Raw genomic sequence first — 18,172 nt, 5'->3', positions numbered from 1 at the left:
ATTTAAATTATGGATATCCCTGTGACTAAATAACTCATTGAATGCAAATGAATTCAAATCAATTGGCCATTGTGTCGGTACAGACACTTGTCAGATTGTTGTCTATGAAAAGAAGCTATAAGTACTGATTCAAAGAGAGATCCTTTATCTCTGAACTATTTGGATTCTAATGGGTAGAATAACTGAACAAGAAAACTGAGATCCCCGTAATTATTCTGGGTAGCCCTGAGAAAACTTTTGGGAAACTTGCAAATTACCACATCTCTGCTATCATTTTGGACTTACAAACTTTGACTCACCTGTTATTATATTTTACGTGCTTTAACCTCTCAATAACTCTCATTCTTTTTTCTTAGCTAATAAACTTATCCTATAAGTTTACTATAGAATTGGCAGCCAGCGTTGTCTCTGGTATAAGATCTGGAGTATCAGTTGATCAGGGGTAGGTGATTGGTGTCTTGAAACTGGAAGAAACCTGATGTGGTGTGATTTTTTGGTTTATATGACCATTATCACTTAGTTCAGTTTGTTTGGGTGGCAAGATATGCTGGAGAGGCTATGGGGACTGTCTGTGACTCCTTGGTAAGACTGGTATAGTGATTCAGGTGTTCACATTTGTTACTGGCTTCGTGAAATCTAATATTATAATTTACCACCAGTTTTGGGTGGCTGCTTTTGTTTTCTGACAGTCTGCCCTGAGACAGGCACTCACAGTTATGAGCCACTCCAGACAGCATGACATCTTTAACTTAATTCAATAAGATTTGTCCAGGATATTTCCGTGTCTGTCACAAACACATCAGAAAAACATCCATTTATTTATTACATCTCATAATGCTGCCACAGATTATACACAGATTTATCTCCCACCAAGTAGAGCTGGTAAGGATGCTTTTACTTAAGGTTGTCTGACACTTGCCATTATGAAACCCTGTTTCAGTTGCTCATAACTTTGCCAAACTTTAACCATTTGGGCTGAAATTTCCCATGCTGGGCATCTGCCTCAAGGTGACTTATTTATGAAAATTTCAGCTAAAATGGTTCAGAAGATTAAGAATGAGGTTAGCAAAAATATATTTTATAAAAAAATTTCACAACAATTTAGTTGCCCTCATGGTTTGGAGCGGAGACTTAAAGTTTGGCATGGGAGGGTGTACCTTTTGCAATCACTGTGAAAATTCACCCAACTTGGCCAAGTTATAAGTCTTTGAAAAATTGCAGTTTGCACATGCTCAGTAGACACTAGTTATAGTTTGGCAGCTAAATATTCTGAAGATTTAATTTACACTGAGCATGATCCATCCCCTCACAGTTCATATGAGGGACTGTGCATGTGCCATCTCCATAGAGTGAATGCTCCAGCCTAGGGTTACAGGGGCCGAGCATGACTTTCCCAACAATTGCTTCTCTAGGCCACTGTAGAATGGACACTGGAACTGAGAGCAGGACCACTGCCCTTTGTTACTCTTTTGCTGGTGCCCAGGTAGTGAGGAAGAGAAGGAAGATGCAACCACAGTGGAATTCATAGGGGTGAGGAATTGGGCAGAAGGAGAGTTTGCAAGAGCCAGAGGTTGGGTGGAAGCAGAAGAAGAGGGGGACAGGAGCCAGTGGAGTTGTTTGGATAGGAGCAGAGTCCAGGGGGCAGGGTAGTATATAGATGCAGTGGGGGAGAGGGACAGGATCCAGGAGATGTGGAGTATATAGGAACAGAAGGGGAGGGAGTCAGGGTGGGGATTGGATAGGAGCAAACCGATAAGGGGGCAGGAGCCACAATGGGAGGATGGATAGGAGGAGAGGGATACAGAGACAGATGGGGGCTGGGGCCGAAGGGTCTATAACCATGAGTCCACACTCCCTTCCAGAACCTGAAATTGAACCTAGGAGTCTTCAGTCTCAACTTGTCTCTGCTATCAGCAAATACACCTCTACCCCGATATAATGCGGTCGTGGGGAGCCAAAAATCCCTACCGCGTTATAGCTGAAACCCCGATATATCGGGGTATGGGCGGCAGGTCTCCAGCGGTGATTTAAAGTGCTCCGGGCTCCGGCCGCTGCGGGGAGCCCGGGCCCTTTAAATCGCCGGCGGAGCCCTGCTGCCGCAGCCCCAGGGTAGGGGCGGCAGGGCTGCGGCGGTGATTTAAAGGGCCCGGGGCTCCCCGCAGCAGCTGGAGCCCGGGGCCCTTTAAAGTGCGGTCGGAGCCCTGCTGCTACCGCGCTATATGCAAACCCATGTTATATCGAGTCGCGTTATAGCGGGGTAGAGGTGTAGCTTTGAAATACACAGGCAAAGTGTCTCCAATGACTGGTCTGCATAGAAGATAACAGCCTACTACTACCATATTGCTAGCAGTGACTCCATTAGCTTAAGGTCTGTACTGTGGATCTAAAGGTCCCAATCCTACTAATGACCCAAGCTGGGGGTCAGTATGCTTCCACAGGATGGAATTTCTTTATTTTCCAGGGTTTTAAAAAATAGATTACATTAAAAAAAAAAACACTATGTTAAAAATACGTTAAGGTTGCAAAGCCAAGCACTCATAAATTAGGAATGCCAGTTTTAAGGTTGCCTGTACAACATTAATTTGAGACCTTTGAGCATGTACATTCTAATACAGTGTTTAATTACATGATCACATACTATTTTCCCCACAGGACGTTTACTTCATTCAGTGCACAGGATGGATAGTGCTCTAGAAACAAATCAGGACTGTGTAGTAAAAGAGGCTGTAGTCTGTAGTCTTGCCTCATTTGTTGAAGAATTTGGAAGGTGCATAAAGAATGAAGAAGGGCTTTGCTGGAAGAGAAAGGATGGTTAAGGATGTTGAATGCCATCCTGGCGAATTGGATTCTATCCCTACCTCTGCCACAGTAATCCTAGGCAAGTCTCTTAAAGCAGTATTTTCACAGCTGGCCACTAACTGTGTGTTCCTCATTTTCTGAGTGCCCAGTAGGATATACCTGGGTCCAGATTTGCCAAAGTGCTATAGAAACTGATTGGAGCTGTGTGATGAATATATAAAGTGCAACATAATACTAAGTACTCTGAAAAAAATCAGACCATAGGTATCTCAAGTGAGGCTCTTAAAATTAGTGGACACTTTTGGCAATTTTGGCCATAATCTCTCTCTGCCTCACTTCCCCACCTGTACAATAGGGAAAATAACACCATCTATTCTCTCAGGGTTGTAAAATTCAATAATGATTGTGAAGGACTTGGATATTATGGGGAGAGCACCATAGAAACACCCAGGAGAAAATAAATATTTCTGTATTCAGGGAAGGTGTGTGTTAAATAAAACCTGGGGCCACACACTGAATGTAGAGGATTAAAAAAAAAAACCTACTTATTCACTGAATGAAGCAGGGTTCTTGTGGAAAAAATAGTACAGTATGTGATGCTGCAATTAAAGACTGTATCTCAATGCATATGCACAGTAGAACTGCATTAAGAAATACACAGGCAATCTGGCATTTTCTAATTTTTGGTTGTTTGACTTTGCAACCTTAATATTTTTAACATAGATTGTGGATGTAATAGTTATATAAAATAAGTAAACTCAATCACAAATATATGCTGAAGATATTTTTGAGAAGGGTAATTTTGAATGTATGTGGTGCAATTGTAATAAAGTAAAACCTGCAGTAAATTAATTCCAACAAACTGAAGTACAAAATATTGGACCAACTTCAACTAACAGTTTCACCAATACGATTCCATTGATCTCTTATGGACTACAGTAGTTCAACTCACTGTTTCTGCTATAGTCACTACTTCTGTTTTCTACAAATTGAAAAATGCAATACACCTTTCCTTTTCCTAGGAGATAAAAGGAAAAAATGGCAAGTATAAACTGAATACCAGCTTTTATTTGTTAATTATGTAGAAAGAAACATTGAACTACATAACCCCAAAATATTGTATACTGTTTGTCACGCTGTCCAGAGTGGCTCATGACCATGAGTGCCTACTTCAGGACAGACACCCTAACCTGGTGGTATGTTCTATATTTATATTTTGCCAACCCAGCACCAAATGCAAACTCCCAAAGTACCACAATAGTCTTATAATGGAGTCATAGTCAGTCCCCTTAGACTCTCCAGTCTATCTTGCCATGCAGGCAAGCTGGACTATGTGATAAATGGTCACTTACACCAAAAATCACAAATATTCCAGGTTACTACAGTCCCAAGAGACCAATCACTCACTCAGGTCGAGTTGCATCCTAGATCTCACATCAAAGACAATGTTGGTAGCCAATTCCATACTAAACTATCTAAAGGTTTTTATCTAAGAAAAAGAAATTAGAGTTATTGAACAGTTAAAGCAGGTAAAATATATGTACAGGTGAGTCACAGTCTATCATTTCAAATGGTAGCAGAGATGTAGTAATCTGCCAGTTTCCCAAAAGTCTTTGAGGGGCTATCCAGAATAACTCTGGGAATCTTCATCTTCTCGCTCAGTTATTCTGCCCTGTTAGACTCCAAACAGTCCAGAGATGAAGAATTTTCCCCTTGAGTCCATACTTACAGCTTCTTCTCACAGGAAACAAACTGACTGGGTCACTACCCACTTAGACTCTTTCTTTGATTGGCAGAGAGAGGAGCATATTCAGAGACTTTGATCTCTGATCATCACACACAATGACCACTTGCTTCAAATGCACAAGAATTAATACTTTCCTGTTAAAGTTCTTCATTTGCATTATACAAGACTTATTTCTCATTTGCTGAGTTGTTTAGTTACAGGGAAATGTTTGCTATTACATTATAGCAGGATACAGATAAGTGAAAATAATGCACGTAACATCCCAATAGTTTTCATGAAGTTTAAACACCAAATACATTCTTATTCATTTAGCAATCACTTTTATTTATGTAGTACACAAGTGAATTAGCCTGGCTTTCAGCTATGCATTTGTAAGTGGTCAGAGAGGCCTACGGCTTTGGTATGAGCTGGCACCTGGTCTGCCAGCATCACACTGTTATCCCATGGTAATAAACTATATAGCCCACTTATACTTTTCTGTGCTCTTATATTGTACTATCTTCTACTGACTTTACGGACACCACTTATATAATAATAGGACGGGATTTTTTTTAAGTGCTTAGCATTGGCCTAACAGTTTGGATCCAAAAGCAGAAGGGGCTCTTTTCTCTTGTTCAGTTTGGATAATGTGGCGTCTTGCAAAAACAGTAGTTCTAGGGAGATTTCATACTAAGATAGCAGAAGTCTTACAAGAATAACTAATCTCATGAGAATTCCACCATTCTAGATTATCTGATTTTGTGAGATTTCCACCATTCAGTGCCAACATCTTGTAAGAACAGCACAGTCAGATCCATATTTGAAACAGCCCTAATTTGGTCTTCATCCTGAACCCCAAACATTAGCTCAAACTAATTGAGATCCAAACACTACTTCTTTGGCCCATCTTTAGATAAGTTAGTGTTTGGGTGCTGGGTGGTGTTGGTGGCCTGTGATATACAGGAGGTCAGACCAGATGATCTGGTGGTCCCTTCTGGCCTTAAACACTATGGCTATGGCTAAGACGGACTACTTTTTAGATTGTAAGCTCTTTGGAGCAGGGATTGCTGTTTACTATATTTGTACTGAACCTAGCACAGTGGGGCTGTGACCTGATCCTTTAGTAATTACATCACTACAAATTATAATAATGGTAAAGCAAAGTGTTTTACATGGAAGATATCCCTGTGACTTTCTTTTGCACCTCTGTTTTCCCCTGTACTTTCTCAGGCCATTTTGCCCTCCCCCCAGCAAATCCCCTGATTGCCCCACAATGCTCAGCTAGTGGAGTGCAGCACATATGAGCCCCTTTCTAATGAGTCCCAAATGCAAGACATTTCATATCTTATGAGCTCTGATCACAGACTGAAAACTTTGAAATCAACCAAATCAAAATCCTGTACCCAAACATCTCTTAAGTTTGGGGAAGTTCAGACACAGACTTTGCTACTTCAACCCATCTCTGTGACGGGATATTGCATTCTCCAGGTTAGGTGTGGCCTTTGAGGAGTGGGCAAGAGGCAGAGAAAGTTGCAGGCTGTCCATCCAGTCTTAATCTCTTAAGGCCAAAACACAGAAACATGGTTTGGTTAGGATAAGGAAATTTTATCTGGAGTATCTGGATAGTCTACATCAGGATTAAGGGGAATCCATTGTTTTGCCAGTACTAGGAAGAATCAGCAGGTACTGGTGGGGAAGAAAGGATAGTCTTGGTGGTTTAGGCACAGAGTTGGAGGTCAGGAGACCTGTATTCTATTTTTGGCTTTGACACAGTCCTCTGGTTTGATTTTGGACAAACTAGTTAATCTCTCTATGCCTATCTCTTTAACTGTTGTTTAAAAATGTGTATAATAATGCAAGTTATTGTGAGTTTTGTGGTCTATGCTTGTAAAATGACTGAGATACTCTAATGGAAGGCACTAAAAGCCAAACCTTGGCTTGGGATTGGTGCCGCCTTATGTCCTATCTGGGCTGCTCACACCACAGTGGGGAGCAAAGCCCCAGTGATAAGACTACTCCCATTCATGTGGGCATGCAGACATGGGGAGTGGAAAGAGCCTTGCTGCCCCTTACCCAGGGGTTGTGGTAAATTCATGATCCAGCCCAATGGTTTTCAACTGGCAGTCCACGGATGGCTATGTCTAAGAGGTCTGCAAAGGTTGTCCCATTACCATAGAATGGTTTTCAACCTGTGATCCGTGGACCCCTGGGGTTCCGCAGACTATGTCCAAGATTTCCAAAGGGGTCTGCACTTCCATTTGAAATTTTTTAGGGGTCCACAAATGAAAAAAGGTTTAAAATGACGTGGCTAGCCCTACCATGCAAAATATTTTTATGAGGAATCCAACAAATATTTTGAAGAAAAACATAGGCGGTGACCTTCCTGGCCTCCATGCTAAAATTATGCCTTGTGCATTAAAGCAGCATCCTGTTTAATATGAGAACCCTGCATATGAGAACCCATAAGCCAGATATGAAAGTTTTAGATATCACATTTTAATAAACCATAAAACAGAATAATAGAATATATTGAACTGCAATGACTGGAAGTGAGAACCTGACACAAAGCCTGTTGAAGACAATTGACAGGCTTCCATTGATTTCAATGGGCTTTGGATCAGGCCTTACATTAGAACAAGTAGTGATGATTTATTTCATAGTGCTTCTGCCATTAGCTTTTGAATGGCTTCAGAACTGCCACTTGTTTTTCATAAAACCAAATCCCATTTTTCCTCCAACTACCTTTTGTTCACTAACATTTTAGACCAAGATTGCTTGCTACAGCAGATTCCACTGAAAAATAAATTTGTTTCTCCTTAAATTTATTACTAGATTATAAATGCTCCTTCCTGTGTGTCTGGACAGTGCCTAGCACATTGTGGGTACCACCAGATTGCTAATAATCATAATGATAATTTTTGAAAAATGCCACACTGGCTAACTTGAATTTTTTTCAAGCTTTGGTATGTGAAAAAGGTTCCTTAAAAAGTCAACCTGCTTTGTTCATTCAAAGTTGGAAAAAGAATACTAAATGTAGCTCTACATTCAATTTAACAACCTAATAATTAAGATCCTCTACCAGTCAGTAGTGAGCTGCAAGAAGATCGCCGGGGGGGGACAAAATCCTGTTTTTCTTACTGATGAGAACAACATTTGCTTGTGCTAGCTCACAAACTAGCAGCAATTTTCTTATCTGCTTTTAAAAGTACTAATTCAATATAATAAAGCAGCCTGTGTGATCACTGCCTTTATCTTCACGCACTAGGCTATATATTTATAATGATTTGAGTGGATATCTGTAAAATAATTTATTATTCATAAGTTCATCTCATTCCACAAGGTAAAAGATGCGTAATTAATGCTTGATCCTACAGTCCTTATTCAGGCAAAGTTTCCACTGATTTCATTCGGAGTTTCACTTGTGTAGAGGTTGCAGGACCAGGGCCAATGGAAAACAATATTCCCAATATGTTAACATTTTTATATAGTTATATTAAATGGCAGTTGCTGCTTTTTAATAAGAAAAAAAGTTGGTGGCCACATAAGCTGATGCCTTCAGAACTGTGTTTACGCCATAGGTTTTAGAGGTGAAAGTTCATATTACAAGGAGCTGCTGATCTCCTTGCAAACATGGCTGAAGTGTATTTAGAATAGTCCCCAGCTAGTGGGGACGGATTTTTATTTTCACACTGAAAGAAATGAGTAGAATTTATAATTGCAATTGGCTGGAAGTGCCATGGGGAGATGGAGATTTAGGTACTGTATGAAATTTTTAAATAATTCTTTGTTCTTCTCTGTTAATAATATGAATTCTTTTTTACTCTATTTCTCTCTCATGTTTACAGAACAGCGTAGGCTGCTGTTCCCTGTAAATTATATACCAGATGGCTTGGAACTAGTGCTGTTTCTAAATATAGTGAGAGGTAGCTTGTGTTTAGCATCAAAAAAGACCACAACAGTAGAGACCTGATAGATTAACAGGTTTTGAATAGGATCTATATGCTAATATTGCTCGTAGACAGCATTATGAATTAGTACATTTATTCGTGTTCTTAACACTTTCTAGATAACAGAAATTGCAAAACTGGAAATCAGCAGAAAGCAATAAGTTAAATAAGTTAGAATGTTGCTTTTTAAAGATATCTTCTGATATTTTATTTGGAAGGCCCAATTTTGCTGGGCTGATAGTGATTTGGAGGCTGATTCTGTCCTCGTACTTAAAGACAAAAATCCTATTGACTTCAATGGAAGCAGAAGCAGATCCTTGGAAAGTGGAAGAATTTTTCTAAACTTAATTTGCACAGAATATTTCTGCAGTAATTTTAATATCTGTACACTGTTTATAATGGAAGCAATCACATAACTAAGCACTCTATATTTAATGGGTTTAGCAGAAGCCATCAGCTGTTGGATTTCACTGTTCTTGTGGGCAGCAACCGAGGGAAGGTCTAGGTGCAAAATAGAACTTGGAATGTAATCTAGTATCATTTGATTCTCACATGTCACTGAAGTAATGACATTAGCAGGCATTCTCCTAAGCAATCCAAGAGGGCACATGTGAAGAGGGAGGTGAGGGAAGCAAAGATGGGGATAAACATGGATTGCAGAAAGAGATTCTGCCTGCATATCCATATTCTGTTTTGTGTCCAGCTGTAAATCTAAAATGTCCATAGCACCAGCAGTCAATCAGAAATCTCTTAAAAGATTTTTAATATGTTTTTAGGCTTTGTGCAATGTACGGTTTTGTCTGATTTTTTTTCTACAGTACTGCAGTACTTCTTACTTCTTTCTTTCATCTTAAATTGGCAATGGAATAGACCACCAAAAGAGAGTAGAGAATTTTCTTAAATGGAGATATAAGGCCAGACTTTTGAAAGCAGCCTCTAAATGCGGGCTTCTGATTTTTCTTGCACAATCATTTGCAGTCACAAGAAGAGAACTTTTACTTACTACCTGATTTGTGGGTGTAACCATTATTTGAGATCTTGACTCACTTTAGTGCTAGTTATTTATTCTATAAAAAATAAAGAAAAATATTGGCCAAGATTTTCAAAAGTGATGGCGATTTTGTGTACCCTATTTTAAATACCTTACAAGAGCTTGAGTTTGAGGGGGTGAACGGTCAGCACTTTCTGAAAATCAGAACTCTTCAAGGTGTCTCCAAGGTGGTTACTAAAAAGTTAAAGCACCTAAAATCACTAGTCATCTTTTTTAACTCTTTGGCTATTGTCACTAAAAATAAAAATTGCAAAATGAGTTTAACTTTAAATCAAATAATATAGAGCGAGGATATGTATCAACAATTATAGCAAATCATCCAAAATGAATAGCAGAGTATGGCTGTCTTAATAGGAAAATCAGAACGGCCACAGTGGCTCAGACCTGTGGTCCATCTGATCCAACATCCTGTCTCAGGCAGTGGCTAGCACCACATACTCCAAAAGAAGGTGCAAGAAGCCCCACAGTAGGTTGATGTTGGATAGGGGAGTCTCCTCCTAATTCCTACGAGTTCAAGACAAATTTAAGACCTGAAGCATGAGGCTTTATATCACTTGTAAATCTTTGTTTTTTAGTATTTATTAATATAACTCAATATTCTTGCCAACTATCTAAAAATCCAATTTCTTTTTGAATCTTGCTGAGTTCTTGGACTCAGTGCTATCATTTGGCAGAGGGTTCCACAGACTAATCATGTGTTGGATGAAAAAATATTTCCTTTTATCAGTTTTGAATTATCCACCCTTGCTCTCATGTTATGAGAGGAAAACAGAAACTCTGGATCTGCCGTCTCTATACCACTCATTTCATATGCTTCTGTCGTGTCCCCTCTTATTCATCTTCTTTCTAAAGTAAGCAATCTCAATCTCTCTTCATATAAGTTTTTCCAGGGCTGTAATTATTCTCATCACACATCACTAAACTCCCTCAAAGCTGCAATATCCTTTTGAGATGGAGTGATAAGTATTGCACACCATTGATTTATATAATAGCATTATATTTTTCATATTATTCTCCATTCCATTCCTTATGTATCCTCATACTTTGTTGGCTTTTTCCCCCCACTACAACTGCACATATGTCTACACTATGGACCTTACAGCAGCACAGCTGTACCGCTGCAGTTGTGCCACTGTAAGGTCTCCTGTATAGCCACTCTATGCCAGTGGGAGAGCGCTCTCGCACTGGCATAATTAAACCACTCCCAAAAAGCGGCAGTAGCTATGTCGGCGGGAGAGCATCTTCCACTGACAAAGCACTGTCCAAACTTATGTTGGTCGGGGGGGTGTTTTTCACATCCCTGACTGACAAAAGTTTTGCCAACAAAAGTGCTAGTGTAGACAAAGCCAAGATCTTAACTGAGCAGTCCACACTGATACCCAAGTGTTTTCCTGAGTTGATACAGTTAACTTAGAACCCAGTAAGATGGATCAGCAGCTTGTATTTTTCCTCTAATGTGTATTACTTTGCATATTATCAACATTCAGTTTCATATGTCATCATGTTGCCAATTCACTAAGCTTGGGTAGAGCCCTCTGAAATTTCTCAAAGTCCTTTCTGGACTTGACTTTGCTAAAGCTTGATCTACACTAGAAAATTAGTTCAGTTTAACTACATAGATTCATAGATTCTAGGACTGGAAGGGACCTCGAGAGGTCATCGAGTCCAGTTCCCTGCCCGCATGGCAGGACCAAATACTGTCTAGACCATCCCTGATAGACATTTATCTAACCTACTCTTAAATATCTCCAGAGATGGAGATTCCACAACCTCCCTAGGCAATTTATTCCAGTGTTTAACCACCCTGACAGTTAGGAACTTTTTCCTAATGTCCAACCTAGACCTCCCTTGCTGCAGTTTAAGCCCATTGCTTCTTGTTCTGTCCTCAGAGGCTAAGGTGAACAAGTTTTCTCCCTCCTCCTTATGACACCCTTTTAGATACCTGAAAACTGCTATCATGTCCCCTCTCGGTCTTCTCTTTTCCAAACTAAACAAACCCAGTTCTTTCAGCCTTCCTTCATAGATCGTGTTCTTAAGACCTTTAATCATTCTTGTTGCTCTTCTCTGGACCCTTTCCAATTTCTCCACATCTTTCTTGAAATGCGGTGCCCAGAACTGGACACAATACTCCAGCTGAGGCCTAACCAGAGCAGGTTAGAGCGGAAGAATGACTTCTCGTGTCTTGCTCACAACACACCTGTTAATACATCCCAGAATCATGTTTGCTTTTTTTGCAACAGCATCACACTGTTGACTCATATTTAGCTTGTGGTCCACTATAACCCCTAGATCCCTTTCTGCCGTACTCCTTCCTAGACAGTCTCTTCCCATTCTGTATGTGTGAAACTGATTTTACATCCATCAGAAGTCTGAAAAATCCACACGTCTGAGCAGTGTAGTTAAGTCCCTGTGTAGACAGTGCTAGGTCAACAGAAGAATTCGTTTGTTGACCTAGCTATTGCCTCTCAGAGAGGTGGATTACCTATGCTGACAGAAGAATCACTAGTGTTGGGAATAGGTCGTGTCTACACTGAAGCGGTACAGCGGCGCAGCTGTGCTGCTGTAGCGTTTTAAGTGTAGACAAGCCCAAAGTAATTTTGTTATATGCACATTTTTCCAGATCTCTGCTCATGCCTTTTTCCAGATCATTAATGTATATATTAATCTCCAATCCTAGAACAGAATCTTGCTGTTAACCTTTTGCCATGATTTGACAATTTATTTCTACTTTTTTTCTCTCTTAGCCAGTTCTTGATCCACGGTAATGCATTTCCTCTTACCCATGACTACAATGTTTCTTAATAGCCTCCTGTGAGGGACCTTGTCAAAGGTCATTTGAAAGCCTAAATAAATTATGTCAACCGGTTTACTTTTATTCACTACGTTATTGACACATTCAAAGAATCCTAACAGACTGGTAAGGCACCATACTCCTTTGCAACTGTTAAGTAGTTACATAAAAAGTAAAAATGGGCAGGTAATTTGTAGAAGCTTCCCATTTTAAGACAGACAACATTAACTATTCAGCTTGATGAAAAGTATGTCTGGAATATATCTGATGCAGTACAGTAATATTACAAAACCTTGTGTCTAGAACTTCGTGTTCTACTTTCTCATACAATTAATTCCAATAACAAGTTTATCACTCAGAAACAAGATGATCAGAGGGAGAATTGAAAGAGGAAAAAGTGTGATGGAGGAGAGGGAACTCTATTTTCTACAGGCTGTAAACTTTCTGTGGTTTCAACACTGTATAACAACAATAACCAAACAAATCCATAGAATAGTTCAGCGGGTTGAGCTGAAGTTCCATTGCAATTCACACTGATTGCAATACTCTCTGAGTAGTCACAGCATCTACTCAATAAAATCAATCAATCAAGGGATTGTTATTAAATGACAATGACATGGTGGTCTCTCTGACCCCATGTGCTGAGCATACTGCTTTTGTGGTATTCCTGCAATGAGCCTAGGCAGTAAGAAAATGGGACTGAGAATCAAACTTAAATTTCCTGCAAGATGTTGCAGAATAATGACCAAATCCTAAATCCTGCACCTACCCCAGACAATTAGGCAGAAAAGAATCCTCTCCCTATGTTGTAAGTGTTTGCAATGTTGCTGCAGGCCAGTTGGTACATGAGCATTCTGCAGCTCTCCTACCTTGAGGCTCTCTCATAGAAGTAATCAGCAGAGGATCCACAAAAAAGTGTAGGAGGATTTCTACAGAGCCCCTCAAATCTTGATTCCCTACACAAAGAAACAGAATGGAACCAGTTCTGCTGCCAGGGCCCTCTGTGGCTGTGGAAGTGACGGCTGGATTTGCCCCTAAGTCAGTGGTCTGCCTTTCTTCAATAAGAATATGAGCATCATTTTCACAGAACCCTCAAACTTGCACCATCTCTAAATTATACATAAAAAAGGTAAAGTGGGTTCTCAATTACTCCTTCCCATTTAGAAACCAAGAGGCAAATCCCACCTCTTTCTCTTCAGCCACAAAGGGCCTAAGATATAGTGGAACTGGTTTACTTGTGCTGGATGAGGAAAACAAGTAGTTTTGAGAGCCTGTGCCAGGGATTCTCATCGCCTGTATACTGGAGAGTCCACCTGTATGGGTTTCCCTGCAAAAGCCCACGCAGTAGAGCTGAACCCTGTAGAACAGGGTCACAACAGCATGGGCACACTCTGGGCTTCAATAGAAGAAGCAGAGTGGTTGTGTGGCCTGGAGCAGAAGCTAGGATTTTCTTTCCAAGCCCTGTAAAATATCCTTGCATCAAGAAACACAACTACTTGGATTTGGTCCATGGGGAAGAATTTAGCCCTAAAAACCTATTTCTACCATGGGAACTCTCTTCTCAGGGACTTACATATAGATTTCATGAGGGAAGCGGGGGTTGGAGGCTTCAGCTTGGTCTTATCAACCATAGACATTTTAATGTTAATTTTTTTTTTTAGAACAGCTTTTCCTTTTTTTCAGGAATGTTTCTGAAGGTGTGTGTGGTCCTCATTTTTGCTTCAAATATTCAATCCAATATGTCTGTGCTTCCTGTTGAAGCTGGTAGATTTTGATATACCTATACAATACTCTGTAGAAAATATACAAGGCTCTGGTAGACCAATACCATTAATATTGCTGAAGTTGTTAAAATACATTAATAAAAAATACCATGTAGAAACTTTTTCGCCTTCATATTGCAGAATTACTCAGTGTAGATGTTTAAAATTAGCCGTGTAGCCTGTCTGCTCTTTTTAGTGTCCAGGAAAGAATACATGTATTTAAGACACTTAGTCCAAAATGAGAATAATTCATTTAATAGAACCTTTTACTTTATTTTTAGCATAACCACTTCTGTTTTGTTCTGTGCATTCTAAAATCACTCTAATTGCTGTAATTTTTTCAATAAATATTATTCTGTAGGTTCTTGGGCAGATCGTTCACCACTGCATGAGGCAGCCAGTCAAGGACGTCTCCTTTCTCTAAAAACTTTACTGTCACAGGTAATGCCCATGTGGTTCTTAAAACATTTTCCTTTTTTATCTTATTTAATGACAACCCAGAAAAAGGTAAATATAGCATGATTATTCTGTTACGCTCTCCAGGTGAATAATGCAGATGTATTTTCATTTGGGAGCTTTTGATACTATAAAATTTAAAGACATTTCAAGATATTTTCCCACTGGTTTTAAAGGCATTTTCTAAAATATATTTGTTGTGAAGCTTTGGTAGATTAAACCTATGAAAACTGTTTCCTTGTAAATGTTGTTGTTCCTTTAGGGTTGCTTCTAAGGGCTAGAATGACGCTATTTATTTGTTTTTGTAAAAAAGAGCAGTAAAGCACTTGTTTTGGAGAATTAAGGAAGAATAGTGCCTTAGAGGTACAGTGCACCCTGGGATTACTCCTTGGATGGTACAATTTATACACCAGCCCTTACTCTCTGCTGTGCCTACAGGCACATAACCCTTATCCTCAGCTCGTGTAAATCAGCATAGTTGCACTGACGTCCCTTCTCAGCTGATATAAACTGATGTTGATCCATTGACTTCAATATAGCTATGCCAATTTACACCAACTGAATATCTAGCCCTTACTGTGGGAGAAAGGATTAGTACATGCTAAACAAAGCTATCATCCTGTCTACTGATCAGGAGAAGGACTTGGGAGTTCTTCAGAAAAATTCATTGAAAATAGCCCAGTGAACAGCAGCAATAATAATAATAATAATAATAAAAGACACACTGAATATTATTTTGTAACAGCAAAGGGATAAAGTAAAATCAGGAGTTTTACTGTTGGTGTAACAGCAAACCTGCTATTTGGCAGTTAGGTACTATAAAATATGGTATCAAATAAGAGCCCTTTCTGGAACATTGGTAAATGGTACTACAAAAAGTATATTGTGTAAGCCAATGTAGTAATTTGCTGATGATGCAAAGCTGGCTTCAGTGTAGCATTGTCAACACAAGGGTGGATCGGAATATTATACAGGAAGATCCGGATGACTTTGAAGACTGGAGTAACAGAAATGGGATGAAATTCAATAGTACAAAGTGCAAGATCATGCACCTGGGATCTAATCATAAGAATTTCTGCTGCTAATTGGGGGGGCTCATCATTTGGAAGCAATGCAGGAGAGACACCTGGGTATGGGAGTCAATCACAGGATGACTATGAGCCACCAATGCGATGCAGCTATGAAAAAGACAAACAATCCTTGGATGTATCAGATGAGGCATTTCTAGTAGAAACAGAGAAGTTTTAATGCCATTGTACAAGGCACTGTAAGATCTCATTTGAAATACTGTGTACAATTCTGGTCACCCATGTTCAAGAAAGATAAATTCACACTGTAACAGGTGCAGAGAAGAGATACTAGGATGATCAAAGGAATAGAGGGCCTATCTTATGACAGGAGACTGGAAGAGCTTGGTTTGTTTAGCCTAGCAAAAAGAAGGCTAAAGAGGCAATATAATTGCTTTCTATAAATGCATCAGGCGGGTGAATAATTTAAGCTAAAGGACACTGCTGGCACAAGAACAAATGGATATAATCTGGCCATGAACAAATTTAAGCTGGAAATTAGAAGACGGCTTCTAACCATTAATGGAGTGAGATTCTGGAATGGCTTCCCAATAGGAGTTGTGGGGGCAAACAATTTAATTAGTTTTAAGAGAGAGCTGGACAAATTTGAGTGCAGTTGTATGATGGGGTTGCTTGTGATGGTAGGGGGCAGGACAGAGCAGCCCTGGGGTCATTGCTGGTTTATGTCTTATGTTCCTAAAAGCTCATGCTTCAGGTCTTCAGCCAGCCACCTCCAGCCTCCCCGCCACCAATTTATTTTTGGTGATTTGTTTTGTTTTTCTGTTTCCTTCCTCTGAACCATCAGAGATGACTATAGCTGGAAATGGGACACTGGATGGAGTGGGCTGGTTCTCTCAGGTGGCACCAAACATCCTCTTTTTTCCTGCCTTTGCAGGGTCATCAGGCATTGGTGCATCTCAGTCCCTGTTATTCTCTCCCTGTGGCACATAATAGTCTAGTCTCCTGTGGGTTATAATATTTTGGTCTAATTTTGGTTGATGGGTTTAGTGTGTGGGTGCTGGGTAGTGTTGATGGGCTCTGATATACAGGAAGTCAGACTAAATGGTGGTCCCTTCTGGCCTTCAACTCTATGACTCTGAAAAAGATATCAGATTTCAAGAATCTAAAAAAACCTATCCACAGAAAACTGCACGGAGCTCAGTCATTTTATCAATCTTATAAGGAAGAATGACTGAGTTTACTCTCTTGGAATTTGAATTTGTGGCTCTAGGAAGTCTAAGTATTTCAAATGTGAAGTGTAGACAACTATGTGAATGTTTAGAAGCTATTTTTCTTACTGTTTTCTAAATCAAATAATGAAAGATTCTGCATGCATTCATTTTTGTGCTCACAAGGTATATTTTATTATGTATAGAATATTGTAAATAGAGCTGGGTGAAACTTTTCAGATGAATAGTTTATTCATCAAAAAATGCAGTTTGGGTCGACCAAAACTATTTACACATTCATGTCTAGTTCACCAAATAGTTTAGACCATAGGTGGACAAACTTTTTGGCCCGAGGGCCACATCGGGGTTGCGCAGCTGTATGGAGGGCCGGTAGGGAAGGCTGTGCTTCCTCAAACAGCCTGGTCCCTGTCCCCTATCCGCCCCCTCCCACTTCCCGCCCCCTGACTGCCCTCCCGGGACCCCCACCACCTATCCAACCCCCCTGCTCTCTGTCCCCTGACTGCCCTGACCCCTATCCACACCCCCGCCCCCAGACAGCCCCCACCCGGGACTCCCACCCCCTATCCAACCACCCACTGCTTCTCATCCCCTGACCACCCCCTCCTAGGACCCCCTGCCCCTAACTGCATCCCGGGATCCTACCCCCTTATCCAACTCCCCCCTGCTCCCTGTCCCCTGACTGCCCTTCCGACCCCTATCCACAGCCCCGCCTCCTGACAGGCCCCCCGGGACTCCCACTCCCAACCCTCCCCGTTCCCCATCCCCTGACCACCCCCTCAGAACCTCCGCCCCATCCAACCGCCTCCACTCCCTTTCCCAACCCCCCCGCTCCCCGCCAGCAGCAGGAACTCGCAGCCGTGACACCCGACCAGAGCCAACTGCGCTCCCCACGCTGCCCAATGGGAGCGGCAGGCCAGAGTGTGGCCCGCGTGGCTGAGGGGGGGACAGCGGGGGAGGGGCCGGGGACTAGGCTCCCCGGGCAGGAGCTCAGGGGCCGGGCAGGATGGTACCGCGGGCCAACCATAGTTGGCCCACATCTGGTTTAGACCAAACTGAAAGTGTCAAAACATTTTAGTAAGATCAAAATGTTTCATTTTGACACAAAATTTGTTTCTATTTTCAGGCACTTTGGCTAAAGCAAAGGAAAGGAGGAGTAGAGTCATAAAACAATGGTGGCAGCAGAAACAGCAGCAGGAGGAGATGGTGGTGGTAGTTCTGCCTCCCTTATAGACTTTAGTCTAGTGGTTTTGGCATTCACCTGGGAGATGGGTCACTTAACTACCAGGCTATTGAGTCATTCTCACTATCTTTCTGGCCCTATGACGGTCCACTGTCATTATGAGTGACTATGAATTGCAATGCACAGTCATTGGCCCAGAGAA

General features: G+C 40.8%; 1 protein-coding gene across 2 annotated transcripts in view; it reads left to right on the top strand.

Annotated features, from left to right (window-relative positions):
- The window catches only part of ASB5 (ankyrin repeat and SOCS box containing 5), a 54,196-nt gene that overhangs the window by 28,481 nt on the left and 7,543 nt on the right, over positions 1–18,172 (top strand). The window contains exons 1-2 of one of the 2 annotated variants that reach the window (XM_026647892.2): positions 8,166–8,281; positions 14,439–14,518. In XM_026647892.2, the coding sequence (XP_026503677.1) occupies positions 8,224–8,281; positions 14,439–14,518 (138 nt within the window). In that variant the 5' untranslated portion in view covers positions 8,166–8,223. Of the gene's footprint in view, positions 1–8,165; positions 8,282–14,438; positions 14,519–18,172 lie in introns of those variants that run through there. The other variant, XM_026647891.2, reaches the window with a different exon arrangement.

Source organism: Terrapene carolina, unplaced genomic scaffold (genome assembly GCF_002925995.2).
Source record: "Terrapene carolina triunguis isolate 2854851 unplaced genomic scaffold, T_m_triunguis-2.0 Scaffold66, whole genome shotgun sequence".
Classification (NCBI taxonomy): domain Eukaryota; kingdom Metazoa; phylum Chordata; order Testudines; family Emydidae; genus Terrapene; species Terrapene triunguis.
Note: the sequence above shows the minus strand (reverse complement) of the source record. Positions and strands in the feature narration are given on the sequence as shown.